This window comes from Cyphomyrmex costatus, unplaced genomic scaffold, assembly GCF_001594065.2.
Source record: "Cyphomyrmex costatus isolate MS0001 unplaced genomic scaffold, Ccosl1.0 scaffold907, whole genome shotgun sequence".
NCBI lineage: Eukaryota > Metazoa > Arthropoda > Insecta > Hymenoptera > Formicidae > Cyphomyrmex > Cyphomyrmex costatus.
In genome coordinates this window covers 23,454-46,042 of record NW_017280492.1, presented here as the reverse complement: position 1 = coordinate 46,042, position 22,589 = coordinate 23,454, and the positions used below count along the sequence as shown (strand labels likewise).

Genomic DNA, 22,589 nt, shown 5'->3' with positions numbered 1-22,589 from the left:
TTTTTTTTTTTTTTTTTTTTTAGTTAGCTCGCTATCTTTATGGAATTTGCATGGACTTATGTCAGGTGTATGAAAAATTTTAACAGTTTTTTTGACTATCGTTGGATCTACAATAGAAATCGTAACGGTTGTATAGAGTCTTAAATAGTAGAAAATTAACCAATCACAGACGAATATGAGAAGAATAATCGTCTATGAATGGACAATATTCTATACAACTTAAGACTCTCTACGACCGTTACGACTTCTATCGTAGATTCTATATATGAGTTCTACGCAGGCAAATAGTCGTCTTTATAACATTTCCGCAATACTGTCCCTGTAAACTTATCACGATGGTATTCGCAAGGACGGATGCTTACTAACCTCGTTATAGGCAACGGTTTTTCTTATTCTCGTATGAAATTCAACGCGGAACGTTATAAAAATCGGACACGAGAGACACAAAAAGGCGGAAACACTATATGAGATGTCTTCCTTACCTTTTCGGTCTTATGCAAATTGAAGACTTTTCAAGTATTCCCTGGCGATAATATATGTAATAGAAATAATTTATTTTCCGTTCAATTATTTTCCATTATTGATCTTGCTTAACCTTGAATATGGTATATTATATGTATATATCTAAAAGACAGACGTAAAAAAAGTATGATTGCAATTAAAAATAAAATCAAGTTATTATAACTATGAAAGTGTGCTAAAATAAGATAAATATGAAAACTTTTACTTCGCTGAAGAAGACAAAGATTCGCAAAGTTGTCTGGATACCATACATCTGCATTAGAATGTACGAGTTATTTAACCGCAATACAACATGCATCGAAGCGCGACCAGTTTTATGCTAAGATTTTCACTTCTCCCAGCGATCTGCGTTGATAAAAGAAGTGACGATACGACGCAATGTTCGAAGCTTGTTCGAGAAATTATACTCGCTCTATAAGCTATAACAGAGATGACTATACATTTATTATTTAAAATAATGAAACAGAAAAAGGCTACGAGTCAAAAGTGTCGTTATATACAATTGTTAGTAAATAAAAATTGTCATTTAATTAAAATAATATATTATATACACTCTTTAGATGAAGATAAATACGATAGAAAAGCTTTTTAAATGTATATAAAATTATAAAACAGTTTGCGCGATATATAATAACGTATATATAAAATATTTAGTGAATTTATAAAGCGTGAGCGTCCACCCGAGTAATGAGAAGTTAATAAGCTCAATGCACATGGTACACTCCACTCGATACTGCTGCAAATACACAGCCTCAATCTATCTGCATAATTCTCAACAAATCGAACGTAAATGAGACGCATTTGACAATTATGTAAAAATAATTTAAGTTTCGTCGCGTCTTGTCAATGATGATTTGATCTCGACCATTTATGTCCCAGTGCATGTCCGTCTTTATGTCCATGTTTTTCATCATGTTGGTGATGACTATCGTGTCCTTCTGCCGATTTATGACCTTCTTTCTCGTGATGATGGTGACCTCCCTCGTGCTTCTTATGTCCCCCATGATGACCCTGAAATAAAAACAAAATTGCTGTCGGATTAATGACGTGATCGTTGTAGGTAAATGTTCCAATGATAAAGAAAATTAACTGTAATAATTATAATTATTAATATTATTTAATAATTATGATAATTATTATAATTATAATAATTTGTGAATAAGTAATGACCTCGTGATGTCCCGAATGCAAATGCCCCTTCTTTTCATGGCCACCCTTTTTGCCCTCGTGTTCTTCATGCCAACCACCGTGCTTTTCGCTTCCTCCGTCCTCGTGATATTCGTCATAAAAATCGTGCTTTTTCTCATATTCATCCTGGAAACAATTTATATATTAATTTAAAAGTTTTACGATACAAATATTAGAATCTTATGATTTATGTTACTTAAAATGTTTACGAATAGTTGTAATGTAACATATTTATTTTTACTTTTTATTTTGCAAAATAAATGCATTTAATAATGCTTACTTCTAAATAATAAATCATTTTAGTATAATTATATAAATTAAAAATATTTATTATAATTTTTTTAAAATAATTTAGGAAAAAAATGGCCAATCATATTGACGCGACCTGTTATCACGTGTAACTTAAAGATAGTGATAAATGTAAACAATAAGTCATCACTGGAAGCCCAGATCTATAGTTATGTCGAATAATAGAAGCCTTGTATGCTTGATCTTGTAATCTTGAGAAGCTTTAATGTCTGTATACATATACACTATCTTGTTTTTTTTTTAGTTACATTAACCGCAATCGAAGTATTCTTTTAATTACAACGGATATTAATGAAACAGATTGATTTGGACTATACAATATGTGTAATAGGATTGATCAACGAGATTGCATGATTTGATAATACCTTCTTGAAGACACTGTGTTCTCCTTTTGTATTATATCCCTTTTCGTGCTTGCCTTCTTCTCCAAATTGTGCTTCCTTTTCTCCTTCCTCGCCATGATGCTCCTCACCGTAATGGCCAGCTTCTTCGTGATTCTTTTTCTCCTCGCCGTCTTCTTCGTCATACTCTTGCTTGTGTTTCTCCTTGTCATGGTGTCCTTTATCGCTTTTATCAAATTCGTGGAAAGCTTTGTAACCCTTTTTCATTTAATCAAATTATACGTTATTGGTAAGTTAAAAAATATTGTGTGTACACACATACACATATATATTATACATATAAATCAATATTAATATGCGAGTTTGTTAAGTACTATTTAACTCTTTAAAACTGACTCGACGGTAAGTCTATTGGAATCGTTAAATTATAAATCTCTTTGTGAAAAATTGTCAAACGATTAAATTATCTTATTATTACGTTTATAAATTTAGATTTTTCTTTTTTAAATAGACACAATATCCCCTTTCTTTTTTACATGAGTTGTTATTTGGTTCTTCTTTTCAAATTAATTAGTGTTTTATAATTAATCTAAATTAAATGTCTCTTATAAACCTAATCAGTCAATAATTGTAACTTGCACAGATTTTGACGTCAGCTCCGGAGGGTTAAAGGATTGACATGATAATAATAATAGGCAATGAGGAACAAAGATATATTATATCTTGGTAAACACATGGTGGCTTGTAGCTGAAGCTTCCGTTCCATTGAAAAACATCGATGAATTCGCGATATTATCAGAATACCACAATTTCGACATAAAAGGAATAAAATCATTGCTCGCCTTTTTCGAATGCAACGAGAGGAATTTACAGAAATATAAATCAATATCGGGAAATATTCAATATAAAGGGATAAAATATTATACTTTACATTTGCGCGCCAAATGCTTCTTTAAACTGAGGTCTGTCTTGTCGCTCAGATACAATATTTGTACGAAAAAGAAAAAAACTATGTAATATAAATTCTCGTAGTTACCAACGAAAAAAATGTAAAAAGAACATTGTAGGTGCTTATATTATAAGCAAATAAAAAAGGAAAGAAATTGTTGGCAATGCAAGGATGGTAACGCGTTATAGAGCTGCGCGTCGATAGTTGGAAAACGAAACGTTTTAGGTACCTTATCATCCTTCTGGCCGTGCGCGTCGTGATGATCCTCGTCGTGCTTCGAACCAGCACCCTCCTCATGATGTCCGTCACCGCCTGTTTGAATAAAATCTAAATAAAGCTACTGAATCTTTATCGTCAATAAGAAACGCACTCTAGTTTTCGTTTAATGAGCCTCTCGATTTATAACAAAATCATACTTTCCGCATGTAACTGCTTTTTTCTTTAACAGAAAAATAATATTATAAGAACTGTATTGCGTTGATAGTATTTAAACGTTTAAATGTTTTATCCTTTTAAATAGATTATAAATCAATCAAGCACATTCGCCGTATACATATTTCACACAATATATATATTTCAGAGAAATGTAAACATGTGCAAGGATTAAACAATATTGTTCGAATTAATGTACAAAAATAAAAATGGACCCAAATCAATTGTTATAGATTAAACGCTGCAAATGTGACATATTGAAACAGTACAGAGATATCGAGCGTATTTCTAATTCTCTGACACGTATAAATTAGCACAATCGAAGGTAGATCTATATAATCCATCGTAAGCTTTGCTCTCGTAATTGAATTTCAGCTCATCAATATTATAAACGATTATTTCATTTGCTGTAGGATGAAAGAGAATGTTGTATACATATACGTATGCAAAAATATCGCTTTATATTTCTACAAACAAAATGATAGTTGTAATTCACCTCTATGATCTGTGGCCTCCGCAATCAAATCCTTGGAGTATCGGAATCCAGCTGGAGCTTTGCTGACCTTTCTCATCGCTGGGATACTATCAAGAAGAAATGTTAGGATCAGCAACAGCCATAGTATCCTCAATTCTCCGGCGCATGATATCATTTCGATATCGTACCGCGTAAAGTAAGAAGTTCGAAATACGAGGAACAAGATGAGGCACTGAGATGCATCTGCAATCGTGGCTCCGATTTATTGCGCTGATACTTCCTCTCATCGCTCGTTTTTCTTCATCGCCGTCAGCCAGGCGATCATCTTTTTCCTACTGTCGTCGCTGAAAGGACTTTCCTCTTCCGGACGAAAGATGACAGCGCGGAAGAATGAAAAAAGATGCGTTTTCTTATATTATTGTCGCTACTTTCACTCGCCATACTCATTCTTTGCGGTATGAACAAGAACAATGAAATTGTAAACGCGAACGATACATTTTGCTCTCGTCTTCGGTTATTAACGTTTTGGATTTCAATTCATTAATGTACTTATAATTATATAATTTCGCGTGAATTTGTATACTGCGATATGTATAGTCTTTCTAAACTGCGCGCCGAACAATTATCGGGCGCTTGAAACGCAACTCTAATAAACTACTTTTGCCTGTACTTTCTTTAGAAAGAGAAATGAAAGTTATGATTTTTATGAAATCTAATAATACATTTTCTAATAATATATTTGAAATTTAATAACACATTTTACTTTTAAAGTCAGGAACAAGAAGAGGACATATTGAACTTTGCAATAATTAATTAATAAATTTCAAAAGATCACAATTCGTTAAAAAATTATGTAGACAATAACAGAATTAAAAAATTAAATTTATTCCCCGAGAAAAATCCTACGCCTATGACTGGACAATTTGGACATCAATCATATCCTTATAGGATATTGAGCCACTGAACAAATATCGTGGTCACAACTACGTACATATACGAGTATATTGCACAGAGAGAAGACAAAGCCGCCCTGCAAACAATTCATAATTACTGTCTCTCTTCCACTCTTTCTCTCTAAAACGTCTATCCCGCCATGATGCAACCCTCGGCTTTCCCTGTTTCATTTTCATCTTTCGCCACTATGGAAAAGCCGATAAGCCACACGAAAGGATATTTTAATACCGATTCTGCATAATGAATCTCTTTGTCGCATAATTAGGATTATTAATCCGCTCTATGTATGCGTGCCAGATCATTAAACATCCCGCATTAATGGGTTACATCTGTTCCTCACAATCAGTATTGCAATTTGCTTCACGACTCAAATATCTCCCTCCCCAGACGGCACAGTAATGTTTAAAAAAATGTAATATTTAAAACACACGTACATATTGGACGTCTTGGACATATTAAAAACATCCAGATTGTTGTGTGAACATATCAGAGGCTATTGGAATACTATTAGGGGGTTGTATTAAAAGCCGCTGTTTTTTCCACTCAAATACATGTAAAAAAACAGCGGCTTTTAATGCAACCCCCTACTATGTAACACATATGTATAGGCAATAGGGAATTATCCAGCTTAGCTGCCGCAAGCACCGCGTTGGTGATTTACTCGCTCTGCATCGGCGAGTTTCCCTCGTTTCTAGTGAACGTACCCTTGTTGCAAGTGCAATCCGTTAAACAACTAACGAGATATCGGTAAGCAAATTAGTCGACGGGCACAGGTGCACTATCCACAGGTAACGACAACAGCATTGTTGTCCCCGTGATCTGTGCCACCCATAGTAAACAGAGGGTCTGCATTAATACGCGTAATTCGATTTTCATCATCCACTATATAACTCGTGCCAAGTGACACACGGAGGCTCGCGCAAGAGCAAGGCAACATTTTAACGATGAACGTCGCGTACTCAGTGCTTCGTCGTACGCCATCGATGTGCCGGTGAAAAAAAAAATAATTTTGACCGTTCTTGGTGCGCAAAAGGTTTAAATGACGCATTGAATATAATCATATTATTAAGGTAAAACAGTGAACTGAACGCTTCAAGATGAGGGACGTGAAGAGCGATAAGGATATGGAAGCAACAGTTCAGGGCACGAACGATTATGTGCTTCACCTTCCACGTCCGCTTACGCTCGAAGAAAAGAAATATCTATTAGCCGTAGAGAGAGGTGATTTACCTAACGTGAAAAGGCTTCTGCAGCTTGCCAACAAGGGCAAGGTAAATACTTATGGAAATTAAAGGAACCTTAAAGAAAATTAATAGGAAAGCAAAAGAGCTAGTTTTGTAATACATAAGTAAACTCGTTGATTCTGCAAAGAAAGGAAAAATCTATATTTTAATGTGAAAGACGATCTTTTTTTAATATTTGTTGAAATTAAAGATCAAAATTTAATTTTGTTGAAAATCTTACTAAAATTGATTATTGTAAATATGTATCCACAAAATTCTGGAAATAATTCGTGTGTAGAAATCATAGTGACAATTTCGTAGAATTAAGATATGCCGAGACTTCTCGATATGCGTCAACGTTTTAGGCAAAACAACTGGACGTAAATTGCGTAGATAGTCTGGGTCGCGGTGCCCTCACGCTGGCCATAGAGGCGGAACATTTGGAAATGGTTGAGTTGCTCGTTGTGATGGGTGTCGAAACTAAGGATGCTCTGCTTCATGCAATTGATCAGGAATTCGTGGAGGCAGCCGAACTGTTATTGGAACACGAAGAACTCCTTACGAGCCAAATAACTGAGTGTGAGTCAAAATTGAGTAAAAGTTGGATTAGATATAAATCTAAAAATAATTATATCACGTAATATATAAATTCACACGAAATTATAATAGCACCTAAGATAAGCTCGTACGGTCCTATAAGATCTAATATTTAAAAATTATATTATACTATTTACATTCCAGTTTTACATAATAATATAGCAAAACCATTTTTTTTTGGTGTGGAAATTAATTATATAGATAAACAATTTTATTGAAAATAAAACTGCAATAGAAAAATTCAGAAATCTAAAGGAATTATGTTAATCTCAATAGATCGATGTATTTTCTTAGAGATATTATTGATTTATTATATCTGTCCTTCATGTGCTTCGCACTTTAATTGCAGCTGAAAAACAGATCATTCACAGTTGGCAGAAGGTTGATCCAGCATCAGCTAGATATCCGATGGACATGACACCATTAGTGCTCGCAGCACAGCGCAATAATTACGAAATTTTGAAACTTCTACTAGATCGAGGAGCTACCTTGCCGATGCCGCATAACGTGAGATGCGGCTGTGACGACTGTCTTCAGGCAACCATCGGTGAGAAATATTCTGATAAATTTACTTCGTTCCTTAAAGATTTTTGAAAATACATAAATTGTCAATAGAAATTGCCGATAAAAGATGTAAAATGTAACTAAAACTATATTACATCTTTATAATTAAAATTACGATTTAGGCGATCCGTTACGGCTATCATCTACTAGAATTTCCGAATACAAGGCTTTAGCGAGTCCAAGTTTAATAGCACTGAGCTCGACGGATCCCTTGATGACGGCTTTCCAATTAAGTTGGGAACTTAGGGAATTAGCCGTATCGGAACCTGAAAGTAGATCCGAATACTTAAAACTACGACGGCAGGTAGAAAAGTAAGCTTTTGTTTTGCAGAATATGATCATATACCTATTGTATGTAAAACTAAAGTATCCCACGATCATTATTAATTGCCCGTTTTTATTTTGTTTTTATAGATTATCGTTTATTTTAAAACATCCTCTAAAAAAATTTAATATGTCATTTTAGTTTCTTGAAATTAATTAACGTTTTTTAATTAACGTAATTTAAATATATCTTATAACATTAATAATACAGACTGTGCTATAGATTTTGGCATCAGCTCCGAGTTAATATTATATTCCTTGAGAAAAAAGATGAGATTCTAAAATTTTTTGGTTTTTAATAAATCTGTATTTTACATATATATTGATGAAACATTTAATTTTTAACTTTTTTATATTTTTTATATTACTTTATTCACTTACACACTTTTTTTCACACTTTGCTTTTGATAATACAACACCGTCTAAATTTCTATTAAACTGTGGAATTAATGGAACTTTTAATGTGAGAGAGAGAGAGAGAGAGCAGAAATTTTACACTTCAATGATCGTGAATTTTGATTGTATGTGGACAGCATCTTACAGTTATTAGCCTTTTCTTTAATTGTTTTGACACCATTTACTCTAATTAAGAATTTTTTAATAATTTTGTAATCCGTGCATTGATAAGGACCTGGATTAAGGTCGAAACGTATGCAATTTGCAATTATATGTAATTAAATAAATTTCACTACACATCTTCATCCTGTGTTGGCTCTCAATGGCAATTTATTTTAATTTTTGATTTATTCACTTAGTTTTTTAAAAGTACAAAGACTTTGGCTCTACTAGTTTTAATCAAGAATTATAATCGCTCCGAATAGATTTGCTGTCGATTTATTGCAACATGTCCGGACTACCACGGAATTAGATACGATCTTAAATTATGATCCCGAAGAAGAAAATGCCGAACTTAGCAAACAACTAGCTCGTTTGGAGCAAGCTGTAGAGTATAAACAAAAGAGATTCATCTCGCATTCTCACGTTCAGCAGCTCTTGGCAGCAATCTGGTAAGCCGCAAGGACTTTATCTCATACAACACAGATCTCCAAGGGACGATCTAAAGACGTCTAAAGAATGTCCCATAAAAGTTTTCGCAGGACACTTCTTGGATAAAGTGTGTGTTGTATGGAATGATTCATATGTTACAAAAGGCATAATTCGTAAAATAAATTTAAAAACACTTGAATATTTCGCCCGATCCAAAGGTATGAAGGAGTTCCCGGATTCCGACGAATGTCAACTATGCAAAGAGTCGGCATTCTTGCAAAGACAGCAGTCCTATTTCCATTTTATTGTGTCATGTACTATCTAATGCCGGAATCAAAAACGGGACAACTCATGCGACGACCTTTTATGAAATTTTTGGTTCATGCGTCATCCTATTTATTCTTTTTGTGTAAGTTAAGTTGTTAACTTTGAAACTTTAACGATTTCAAATCTTATTGGATCGTGAGTATTTAAATATGAATATCTCGATGAGATTTGAATCTTGAAATAATATATGTAATATCAACGTCATTATTGTCCGTAGTCGTACTCATGCTGGTATCGCAGCGTGCAGAAGTGGAGATCGTTAGACTTCTAGGTAGTCAGGAAATGAAAAGGAACCTCGAGGCTTACTTGGCTCGGCAGAGAGGCGCAGCCCCTACCCCTCTTGAAGGTATCGTCGTGGTGTATGTTTTTGGATTCATATGGGAAGAAACGAGAGAGGTACATGGACGACAAGCACACGTATATCTAATGTCATCTCCTAAATATGTTTTCATGATTTAACAAATTTCGCAGGTATACATAAATGGTCTGAAGAGTTACTTGCGGGACATGTGGAACTTTATCGACTTTACCAGAAATACGCTCTATTTTGCAACCGGTGTCCTTAGACTGGCAGCTTATCTTCAACAGCGCACAGAGATACGAATGGATCCATCGGCCGCACTAATATCGAGAGAAAATTGGAGCGACTTCGATCCGCAACTGATTGCGGAAGGTCTCTTTGCGGCTGCAAATGTCTTCAGTGCTTTAAAACTCGTTCATCTCTTCAGCATTAATCCACACCTAGGACCACTTCAAGTAATCGCACTTGTTCGATTTTTCGTATAGCGAATTTTTTACTCGTTTTACCATTTTACCATTTTTAATTTCAAATATTTTATTTCTTAATCGAAAAAAGAGCTTATTATAAAAAATTATCAAGTTTCATGAAAATTGAGCTAATAATTTTTGAAATATAACAAGAACAATTGCACGTTTTTTTACAACGATACTTCACATCAAAAAGAATTGCACCTTGTGTTTTAGATATCGTTAGGCAGAATGGTAATCGACATCGTGAAATTCTTTTTTATCTACACCTTAGTGTTATTTGCTTTCGCTTGTGGCTTGAATCAGTTGCTGTGGTACTTTGCGGAATTGGAGAGGCAGAAATGTTACAGTGGAATATCGGATCCCTCGTGGGATGCCGGCAGTGACGCCTGTTTAAGATGGAGAAGGTGAGTGGAATAATCGAATTGTCAGATGAAATCAGAGAGACATATGTTTGTATCTTTTCTTTCAAGTTATACTTCGGTCTTATAATCATGATAAGAAATGAACAGATTGTATCCCCATTCAAATCTGTAATATTAAACAATGAATTATTTATTACATTAAAGCCATAACTTTTGTCACACATGTATAATAAGTACTCGGTTTTGTGCAGTGTATTTCTAAAATACGTTGTTCTTGAAGAATAAATTAAATGACTATAAAAAAAATAAAAATTTAATTTAATTTTCTAATGTATTGTTTAATATTATAATATATTAAATGTATTTACTTCTCTTTAACATAACACAAATATGTTCCACAAATATTTTAATTATTCATCGTGCAAAATTTTTTCAGATTCAGTAATCTGTTCGAATCTTGTCAGAGTCTTTTCTGGGCCAGTTTCGGTATGGTCGGCATCGAAAGCTTTGAACTCACTGGTAAAAATGATCCTTTTTCTTAAAATTGATGCCTTAATTGTCATCAATGAAATCAACGTCGTACGTCATTATTTTCTAGTCATCAACGTTGTTTATTTTCAGGAATTAAGTCATACACTCGATTCTGGGGATTGTTGATGTTTGGATCGTACTCCGTAATCAACGTGATTGTCCTGCTAAATCTATTGATAGCTATGATGAGTAACAGCTATACTGTTATTGAGGTAAAGCTTCGACTCGAACAATATATTAGTGAATGATCTTGTCAACAGAAACATTGTTGCAATAGGAACATTCTGACACAGAGTGGAAATTCGCTAGAACAAAGTTATGGATGAGTTACTTCGAGGATAGCGGAACTCTTCCTCCACCCTTCAATATCTTCCCACCGCCGAAATTGCTTTTCCGATTGTTTGGCCTGCAGAAGAAACGTATCGGTAGACATTGTAGTCTACGTCGACGTGCACGCGAATACAAGTGAGCTATTGAAATGTCTTTGAAGTGCTTGGCTCAAAAATATTATAAAATAATGTAATATAAAAGTTTGTAACGATCAGATAAGAAAATTCCTTAGAATGTTTTAGAACTGCAGTTGTGTCTCACTCCATAATTTCTGAAGAATACTTACAAAATCTAAGATTTAAGATACTTTTTCACAAATTTTTATAAATTTAAAATATAGCAAGTGTTTAAAATATGAGATCTTATGAAAACAAATTGTTAAATAAGTCTTCAGTATTTTATGATTATTATTATTCTGTAGACGACAGGATATGATAGCATAATAATGGCGTGTATTATACACATGTCTTTCATTAATTATATAGATATGGGGCAGTTATGAAAGCTTTGATATGGCGCTACGTTGTGAATGCGCACAGCGAGCACGAAATGGAACCTGTCACTGAAGACGATGTCCACGAACTTAAGTCCGATTTATCATCATGGAGATGCGAACTTCTGGACATCTTGCATAAAAATGGCATGGACATCGGTAGCGTCGACAAAAAGGAAAAGAGTAAGCATTTAGCAAATAAACAAAATAAACTCAATGCAAAATTTATGCTCATCAAGATTATACATATAACAGTTCATATTGATTGTTCTTATGAAACCAGCTGTACTGGGTAAGAAGATGAAGGTTTGGGAGAGAAGACTCATGAAAGACTTCCAAGTAGCAGGTCCTGTAAATCCATCTGATGTCGATCTTCAAGAAGAGATAACTCTTCAACAATCTGAAGACGAGAACAACGTTGAGAGATGGAAGAGAATCGCCAGATTAGCTGTATTAACTTCGGCTGAACATCGTTGGAGTCAAGTACAATATCATTACTTACTTCATTGAAAAATCGATGGTAGTAACTGATAAATTTCTTAATTGTCATGATTTTTTAAGGTCGTCAAAAATGTAGTTAAAAGCTCTCAAATCGGCAAAAGCTGCAGCAAAGCTTCGCTGCAGAATCAACAAAGTTTAAAGAGAGCCATGGAGGAAGCAAAACGTTTGACGCAAAAAAGCCCATTACCGCCAGATGTACCAGTTGAATTGCCAGAAACTACCGCAGCAACAATACTACATGTACTACACGAAATAGTTGAGGGCGATGCTAAAACATCAGGAATCAGAAGAGACAAAACTCCAGAACCAATTAGGAACGGCATTGGTTCCCAACCGTTTGAATTAGTTCTTCAGGTTAAATAAATAATTAATAACATGCATATATAAAAGCGTTCTGATGAATGTAAAATCATTTATTAGAGCAACAATATGTCAGTGACAACATATGTCAAAATCACTGAGATTAGTAAAATAATTGTCCTTATGCTATGAAATTTTATCCAAAAATGTTTTGTACAGGCCAAATCCTCAGTCGATTTTGTTGGTGAAAAAACAACAAAAGCCACTGAACCATTATTACCACTTCGTTCATCACCACCGCGAGTAATCAAAAGGAAGGCACCTACCCAACTCGGTACTCGATCACAATTATTTAACTTTATATCTGAATATTGTAAATTGTATTAACATTACTCATATTCATCATAAAAACAGAAAATGTTCACTTAAAAAATTATGTAGCAAATACCAACTGATACATATATGTATAATAATTTATGCTTACATGTATTACAGTATAACTATTCGTGTGTTATATCGTGCACAGTAGTTATATTGTTAAGTGAGAAATTATAACTAATAATTACGTTAATTGTTGGGATTATTTATAATACTTACTACTAAGTGTTCTGTTATTTCTTCAGGCCAATTATCAACTCCTGCTCAATTCACGGCTACTCAATCTTCGACTTCAACGAGTGCTACTTCAGTTATCCCTATGACATCTGTTACGACTGCTACCGCAACTTCCGAAACCAATATAGCATTTATAACTGCCATGACTACTACAATAAGTACACCTGTCACTACGAGGATTGCAACTACTTATGCCAAGCCCACTACTACTACTATTACTACTACTACTACTACTACTACTACTACTGCTGCTGCTAAACTTGTTGCTACTTCTAGTATTGCAAAACCCACCGTTACTGCTATCAGTTCTGTTGGTACAAAAACTTCTTTCAAAAACTCTCCAATGGAAAGTCAAAGCAAACCTGCTATCACATCTATGGGTGTATCTTCAACTAGCACTAAAGACGGAAGCAGTTCAATCAGAGCACGACTGAAAGCTTCACATAGTCCTAAACTTTCGATTATCCCGTCATTAACAGTTACTTCAGACGGTAACAAAGATGATGATCGAGAGAAACTCGTAGGCATTACATCGCGTAGTAAGTCGTCGAGAGGAGGATGGCTTTAAACCAAAAAATAATCATTTCGAAAGAGACATCAATAAGATTTTCACAATTACAGTTGATGAGTTGATATAAAAATCCATAAAATATTTTACATCTTGTGTCGAAAATTTAGAAACATCACACACATTCCAAATTTTTTTCGATATTTCAAAATTATAATATACGAGGAATTAGTTCCAGAAAGATTATAAAATTATATTTTCACTAAATTATTTTATTTAAAAAGATACATATATATTATAAACATTCTTACATATGTCAATATTTGTATTGTTTATAAAGAGAATTAAAGGAATAGGACTTATATAGATAAAGTACTGCATATAATTTATTTTCTTATCTATGAATACATTCTATCCCCGTATGCGACTAATTGCATGTTTATGATAAGTTCACAGAAGATGTAATATGATACTAATTAACATGAGCGTATATTAATATATATCTTACTATAACTGCGATTCATATGAATACGTTCAATGTATTTCAATTGACAAATAATACAAGTCTAAAAGAATATCTATAAAAGATAAGGATATTTTGTGTTGTCTAAATAACATAGTTTAAATGCCATAAATATGCAAAATTTATTCAATAATATTTAAAGTTCTATAAATTTCATAAAAGTAGTCATCTGATTCGAAGACTCAACCGAAGACTCAACTCGTGCGGAGTATTTTGTCAAAATGATGCAATTCAAGCTACTTGCACGACTTTAGTCAGCGGATCTTTCTGCGCTGAATTAATCTTATCACCTAAAGATAAAGCCATACCTTGGCTCTTGGCTCTGATACGAATATGACCGACCACTGGCGCGTCAGGTTTGTTCAGTGGTTTCTCAATAGATAAATTCGCCAATGCATCCTCGCCGAATATCGATTTAGCATACATATTTGCAGCCATAAATCCACATTGTCCTGAAAGAGCCTGTAAAATATAATTTTAAAAAATTATTTTTTAAAAAAGATTTTTTAAAATAGCAATGCTATTTTAGTACAAAATTAATCTAATAAAAAATTAAATATACTTTTTCCGGCGTGAGACAACGCATGTTTGTAGATTTCAACAAATGTGCAAGATACTCTCTCAAGTCAGACAGAGTCGTATTGACAGAAACTTTGTTCTCCCACTCGAATTCGGCCCACATTTGGCGGAATTCTGTGTCAGTGCACGTCGCAGGCACTATATAATCCATAATATCGATATGTATATCATTAAGAACAACTACGCTTCTGTCAGAGCCTGCTCCTGATACATCGTAAACTGCAAATAAAAAAGATTAGTAACATAACTAATTAACCTTTTGGCTCGTTGCCCCTTCCTCTTTTAATATTTTTAATTTTATTGAGCCTTATTATTGAATATTTTAAAACAATAATTTGTTGCACGCATACACAGTTTTTTAAAAATATATAAATTTCATACTCACCAATATTTCCAAAAATAATTCCATTTTCCGTAGATGTGACTTTCACGTTTCCTTTGATACTAGCGAAATCCCTAGGCGCAAGTACGACGGGCTGCGGTCTCTCCACTAGCTTCAAGTCGCCCAAAGTGGCCAATTCCAATGTACAATTCTGCAAAGTGTCTTCCGTTTGATTGACTATCAGCACATCCAGCACAATATCGTACTGGTTAACATGCACCAAGGCCTCTGCATAAACTGGATCCGAGAAACCAGTGAGTTGAATAACTTTGCTCAAAGCACTCGGAGCATCTCCACTGGTGCCAGGTCGTCCTGCTACAGCTGCGCTGAGACTTTGCTCGAACATATCACCAGCTCCGCCAGCTAGATCGGATCCTCGGCTCAATTGCAAGAATTGAATTGCGTCATCGACTTGGACAATATTACCCGGCTTTTCCTTGGCCTTCTGATTTTGCGAGTCTTCTTCCACCTTTGCAGTCAACATTCTACCAAGTGCATCACGACATCCCTCGGTAAAGACCTTCTGTACAAGAGGCGTTGGACAAGCAAGAGATCTAAGGCACAGGGAGATCCTCTCCGCGTCGTCGTGTGTCATTGCTTTGCTGGGAAGACCTGAACGGCCTAATTGCAACACATTGGACATTACAAACATTGCTTCTGCCTGTAATTTGTTGCTTCTTTGGATGTTGGTTTCAAGTATCTTATAACGAAGAGCTAATTTTGCCAATGTGGTAGCCAAGGACGCGCCAATAAAAAAATCGCCTTCCATCATATATTGCACTAATGCCGGTCGTTTCTCTTCCTTTTTCCCTATTCAAACATATATAATAGCACATAAGAAATGCATTTTATTTTGTGCTTACAATGTTTGTAATATTAATGTTTACAACGTGTAAAATTAACATTATATAAAATTTTAATGATTCAAAACATTCAAATTTATTTTCTAAGAAAAATTTTATTTCTTCAATTGTATCATTGTTGTAGTAAATAAAGGATATTTTATGTAAAAATAAGAATTACTTACGTGCAGATGCAGCACTGAAAGCACTTTGAGTTGCGTAAGTACCATCAGACGTTACGAGTTGCGCAGGTGCAGCCTGCGAATTACCATCTTCGGACTTTTCACCAGCTTGACGTTTGTTTTCTGCCTCGAGTAACGGCAATTCACCTAATGCTGCTCGTATACGACTCATCACAGCTTCTATGTCTTCTTTTGATGTGGCGTATTCGCCGAGAATCCAAAGTGCAGCTCTGTGTACTTTTACAGATCGTATGTGAGAGAATGCCTAATTTATCAAAATCAAAATTAATTGTTAGCTTTGTCAACCATATATTTTTATAGTGAACTAATGCATACACACTTCCAACAGTTTCTCGACAATCAATGGTCTAAGATTTTCGAATCTTTGAATAGCTTCACGAATAAATACAAGAAGATCCGTAGCTGCTGCTTCGTTGCTTTCCGAAAGAAAATCAGTCAAAACTGGAATAACAGTAACAGCAACATCTGCGAATTTCATGGAACATGTATGGAGAGTTCGTATCAAGAGCTGACGATATCTGCCAGCATCTTCATGCTCTCCACCAGCTGTCCTAAGAACTTCCTTCTTCAAAAGCTGGACCATTTCTTCGATCGTTCGAGTTGTAACCAAATCCATGGCTAGAGCTAAGGTTTTTGTCCTAACTTCCAAAGCTGGTGATCCTGTTGAAAATAAATAACAATAATAATAATAATAATAATAATAATATTGTTGTCAATAATATGTAAAAATTTCAAAAAATGTCTTATTAATACCTAAAACACGGAGTATATCCATTACAAGATCTTGAAGTACTCTTTCGTATACAGGACTGTCTTTCATCGCAATTAGTCGATCCAGTACGATAAGTTTGACATTGTTGTCACTCTCTTTGACAACCAATTCGATGTAGCAAGAAGCCGCTGCTTTGATCGCGGTTGGTGCACTGGAAAGAGTCACAAGCGTGCCAGCTGCTTCGTAACGTACAGCAGCGCTAGGTGAATTTAGCAAACTGTAGATACATCTGATAAAACGTGCTCTTTCCGATGGATTTGCAAGGCAAACCTAAAAGAGAAAAATTTTATTAATAAATATAATTAATAGACAAACATGGACTTATGTATCAAAAATATAACGCATTTATTTATACCTTATATATTAATTCAACAATGACCAACTGTAGTATATCACCAAAACTTGGCACTTGATCGAGGCACGCAGCTAAATATGCGAGAGCTTTACTTTGATCGGCATGCAGTAACATTAAGAATGCATTTCTCCTACATGACATATCTTGTTCTCCTTCTAGATACTTTGCGATCAAGTCTGGAGCATCTGGTATGAGAAATTCAAAATTTCTATATATAGTAAAAATAGCAAGCACTGCATTACGTCTGACATAAGAGTGTCTGTGCTCCAGACAAGAGGTTATTGCCGGCATCAATGGCTCTAGAAGTTCAGGCTCTTTCAATTTGCACAAGAATCTGCAAATTTAATCCACAATAAGAATACATTTTTTGTAACATTGTAAAGGAACATATGGGTTTTTAAAATCAAATTATTCCAAATCATTATACCATTTAAAAATTGAGAAAACGTCTGAGGATCACTAGTATCCTAAATCTTTTATTTTACAAAAATTTTATCCACAAAAAGATACCAAGTTTAATGTAAATTCCATTATATTTTATACCAGCATTGGTGGTACACGTAACAAAATTGCTAACATACATGAAAACAAACTATCGACAAAACTATACAAAGCTTGCTGATATAAAATTATTGACTAAAACTTTACTTGATTTTGTTGTTTGTGACCCTATCCTGTAACTCTTAACAGCAATATTGATATCATTGTGTCGTTGCACAGCTATTTTATTATATGAAATATCTGCGCAATGACACTATAAGGATATCGACACTGTCGCTCAGAGTTACAGAATAAAGTCACTGGTTATACAAACAGTTTTGCAAATTATAAGTTTATTACTGACACAGATGGCTTTAGATTTATTAACAAATCTGAACGAGTTTAATGTCAATATGCTAGCAATTTGTATATTGAGACGATACCGATATTGTTGGTAAGAGTTACAAAAATGGAATACTAGACCCTATGTTCCTATTACAGATTAATATTTACTATATATAATAACATCTACAACTTAACTGGTACTCGTTATGTCCTCACCTAAGAGTGGATCCTCTAACAAATTCATTGGGATGCTGCAGATCTTTCCTATATGCGTCACATACTAGAATCATTTCCTGCAACAGCTTGCCATCAGCAGAGGTTTTTGGCACAATCTCCCAGAATATCAGCAGCAGCTTCTTGATGGTATGATTCTGTAGAGGCAGGACGAACCTAATGATCGTCATTAGGAGTCCCGGCAATCGTTCACCACTTAAAATCATGTGAATTGTCTTCTTGAGCGCACTGATTTTTGTCTTGACGCTACCCTTCTCGAGATCCTGCTTCAACTGGAGTTCATTGAGCGGTTCTGTGTCGGTAGGGATGTTTATCAAAGTGTAACACGGTTGCTCAGTTATTGTGCTCATTTTCTTAGTTTTTTTTGCAACACCGTACTGAGAAGAAAGTTATCTTACGATCTGTGAAAACGATTAGAACTTTAATAATATCATCAATATTACCGCAAAAATAAGTTCTATGCGTGAAAAAAAAAAGGGAACAAGTAATGTGTAAGGTTATGTATTCGCATTCTGGCACATTGCATGTATTATTCGAGTCAAAGCCTGATACAAGATGTTTACAAACAATGAATAAGGTACATACCTAAAATCAAAGCTGAGAAATACACACGTAAATGAGGGCCTGTCAAAGTTTACTGGCATTTAGATCCATATGGAGGCAGAGAAAATCTATATACGTGTCATACGCATGATGTATATAAGAGTCCACAACATAAGACCGGAAGGACGCCATTGCCGGGTACCGGCCGGAAACGGCACAAATGACGAGCGCGCCATTTAAAGTTTCGTAATGTTCACAAATATCCGTAATTGTTAATTAGATCAAATTGCATGTATACACTTTGGTGGCTCGAGATAAGAGACTTGTAGTGTCTATTATTAATCTTTCAAACTATAACTTAAATTAACTAGTAGTTTTTTTTACCATAACCGTTATACAACACACTATTAGTAATTTAGAAAACAAATTTTTATAAAACTAAAATTTTATTCTATTAGATTATTATTTAACAGAATAAAAATATGATGGTTCTATACTTTTAAACATATTACATACTCCTGCATTTCTGTAATCTACAAACTTTTGTTTCAACCCAATTTTAATACATTTCGGCGATGCTTTCTTCACTTTTATACTTATCTATACTTTTTGTCTCTCCCCCTCTCTCTCTCTTTTTCTCTTTCTCTCGTAATGATAATTTTATACGATAATAAAATTAATATTCTTATATATACGTGCGGCATCGCACATAATATGCAGACGAATAAAAGCAAATCAAATATATGTCTGCCCGAATATGCTTTTGACACGTACACTGGATATAAGAACATTATTAAAAGAGGGACAAGTCATAGCTCCGATTTTATGTAGAACGATCGTAAAGTAAGATGCATCTGTATCAATCTGGAGCATGTGGGTTCATGCTGATTTTAACAATATTAGGAATTACATGTGAGATCTCGTGGGCCAATAAACAATGTAAGACAGTCGTGATGGATGTACACGTGAAAAGGTGTAGACTCGGTACTGAGAGAGCCAAGAGGGGCTTGGAAAAATTTGATCTGCAGAAATACACTGAGAAGTACGAAGCTAAGAGACAAGAAGAGGCTGGTAAGCGAATAGGATTTTAACATACATCTCTTATGTAAAAGTAAAATATACAAAAGCAAAAGATGTTTACACATCATTACTCAAACTCTAGATTAGAGTCATCTCTACTTATTAAGACAAAATCTTAAGATAAAAACAATCATTTTTTTATTATATACGATTAAAGATCGTTTTAAGTAAAGTTTTATGATGCCATAAATCACAGAGCTACGACGTTTTTCTTTATATATAACTTACAAAAGAAATACTTAAAATAACTGGACTTGAATACAGGCCTGTGAGCATCTGATTAATAATAATAATAATTCCGTTTTTAGATTATTCGAAGCTGAAAAATTCGGGGTCGCACGGCGTTCCACAGAAAAGGCAACTGACACCCGAACAAGTCAGCAGTATTGCCTTACCAATTGTCGCGGAAGCTATAAATGGCGCTTCTAAAGCTCATCGAGCATACACAGAGTTTGGAACAGAATATGATGACTCCAACTTGAGCCTAACGGGATCCACTCTTGGTTGGCCAGGATATTATCTCAAGGCGCCTTATCCCTTCGGCGGGGGTTCCGTACCCTTCCGCACTCCGGTAAGCTAATCGCCTCTGGGCGATCCAGTCTATTATTTATAAGAAGCGGACTCCTAATCGGTCCATCAAGCTCAATATTGCGCTCCATTAAGTCGCTTCATGAACTAAAACGCTTCGCGATCGTGTGATTCATCTCGTTGTAATTGTTCGTTAATGTTAAAAAAGAAGCTTTTAGATGTAAACGTGGCAAATAAACACCGATAACTCGATAAACAGCGTAACAATAAAAATGTTTTAACGTATAACGTGTCACGCGTTCTGCGCTATTTATGTGATTAACATGTGTGTGTATGCAACTACAACTGCGCTGTATGCAAATTCCTCCGACGATGTAACGTCTCAGCTTCTCTCGACTAACTCACAACAAGATAAACAGACGGTATCAAAACACGCTCAAATCAAGATGAATAATTTTAACAGTATCGTATAATGTATAATAACTAACATAATTATAAATGTTAACCCTCCGGAGCTGACATCAAAGTACACGTAATATATACGATTATTGACGATGAAGTTATATAATAAGCCCTATCTATTTATTTATATTAAAATTAAAAGACATTAATTAATTTCAAAGACGCGAAATATATATATATATATATACATATACTCGTATAAAATAATTGCTAAATAAATTTTAATAAGAATAATCTAGAAACAGATATGAAAAAAATTGATTTGTTTAACATTTTTGACAGAGATTTATATATATATTTTACACGAAATTCACACAATAAACTGTCAGCTTCGGAAAGTTAATGCAGGAATACGTTAGTAAATAATTTGAAAAAGAAAAATAATAAAAGTTTTATCAAACGGGGATAGTAAATCTAAATATCTAAATATAAAAGCAAGAGAAAAAAATCAGACTGGCATGAATATTCGGCAGGCCTATAACAACGATCTCAATCTGAATGCTGAAGAACTGGATGAATTGTACAATGATATCTACGAAAGGCTACCGAGAGCTTCGAAAGACGAAGCTTGGAAGATTTTTTTAGAAATAGCCTCGAAGTGCTGTCAAAATGCCGACAAGTGTCTCAAAGAAATGACACACGTACCTTGCCTTGGAATGTCTTGATTGTCACAATGATTATCCGTAATCGACGCCTAATTGTTCATTGATGTTGTATATAGTGATAATTAATGGTCAGCAGTCAGCACTATCAACATTTTTTAACATTTACAAAAAAATTATCATTTAATATAAAATTTTGAATGACATAAATAACTAAATAACAATGTAAAGTAAAGAATGCCATCATACACCCTAAGATATGATCCACTTAACGCTGCAAGTCCAAAGCATTCTTTTAATTGATCAATTCATAAAATTCTTTCTTCTGACTGATCAATGAAGCATTTGCAACGTTAAGTATATCGTTCTTCTTTATGAGATGTGTGATTTATTTGCAATTACTCTAAATTAAAATCCCTTAAAACAAGTAAAAGAGCACATATAAAAATTAGAAATACAGCTTTGATAAGAAATATAAATTTTTATTATTTTGTTACTTTTTCTTTGGATTTTATTACCGCTTTACGTTCTTACTTTTCCAAAAAAAAAAGAAATGCAATAAATTAAAAGAGTTTTATACTTAGTTAGCCAAATTTGATCCAAACTGTACAATAAAAAAATTTGTTTATTATCTTACTTTGCATCATTTTAATTCTCAATCAGTTTCTTACTTTTGTACGAGGATGAAGTATAAATGAAATACCAGCCAATATGTATAAATGTTTATTGGTTGCTATTATAAATGTAGATGTCACTGAAAATTTTAAATGACAAATAAAAAGAAAGTACGCTATTTAATATGTGTCGCGTGATAAAACTTCCGTGTGTCTACATATTACCTCTCCTCCAAACTTTCAGAATCTACATCTTTTATTAATTAAAACCTAAAATTCCGCATTTGAATCTCGTCCGTTTCCCGACAGACTAGAGTAAAGTACGCGTTCGTCATATTTCAATGATAAATGACTCTAAGCTAAATTTTAAATTTAAAACAAAGCTTTTAATACTAATGAGATCAATTGTCAATAAAACTAAGATCACCACACAAATGTCCGG

At 34.2% G+C, this 22,589-nt stretch overlaps 3 protein-coding genes across 3 annotated transcripts; 1 reads left to right on the top strand and 2 right to left on the bottom strand.

Moving 5' to 3' along the window:
• Window positions 1-1,365: 1,365 nt before the first annotated feature.
• Window positions 1,366-4,391, bottom strand: LOC108781762 (probable zinc transporter protein DDB_G0282067). Its single transcript, XM_018549839.1, has 5 exons — window positions 4,238-4,391; window positions 3,539-3,621; window positions 2,385-2,618; window positions 1,693-1,836; window positions 1,366-1,533 (listed from the first exon to the last, which is right to left on the bottom strand). The coding sequence occupies exons 1-5, from the start codon at window positions 4,389-4,391 to the stop codon at window positions 1,366-1,368; spliced, it is 783 nt and encodes a 260-aa protein (XP_018405341.1).
• A 1,876-nt stretch (window positions 4,392-6,267) lies between these two features.
• trpl (transient receptor potential-like) lies at window positions 6,268-13,689 on the top strand. The gene is made up of 17 exons (XM_018549852.1): window positions 6,268-6,441; window positions 6,759-6,972; window positions 7,340-7,537; window positions 7,677-7,866; window positions 8,700-8,885; window positions 9,084-9,274; window positions 9,410-9,588; window positions 9,664-9,948; window positions 10,177-10,367; window positions 10,762-10,844; window positions 10,947-11,068; window positions 11,134-11,321; window positions 11,672-11,862; window positions 11,963-12,162; window positions 12,241-12,534; window positions 12,700-12,814; window positions 13,104-13,689. Exons 1-17 carry the CDS (start codon window positions 6,268-6,270, stop codon window positions 13,661-13,663), a joined length of 3,561 nt encoding a protein of 1,186 aa, XP_018405354.1. The 3' UTR covers window positions 13,664-13,689.
• A 519-nt stretch (window positions 13,690-14,208) lies between these two features.
• Window positions 14,209-18,994, bottom strand: betaCOP (coatomer subunit beta). The gene is made up of 9 exons (XM_018549851.1): window positions 18,904-18,994; window positions 18,301-18,719; window positions 17,260-17,593; window positions 16,886-17,174; window positions 16,452-16,792; window positions 16,115-16,376; window positions 15,091-15,897; window positions 14,689-14,924; window positions 14,209-14,588 (listed from the first exon to the last, which is right to left on the bottom strand). The coding sequence occupies exons 2-9, from the start codon at window positions 18,666-18,668 to the stop codon at window positions 14,358-14,360; spliced, it is 2,868 nt and encodes a 955-aa protein (XP_018405353.1). The 5' UTR covers window positions 18,669-18,719; window positions 18,904-18,994; the 3' UTR covers window positions 14,209-14,357.
• Between the last annotated feature and the right edge of the window lie 3,595 nt (window positions 18,995-22,589).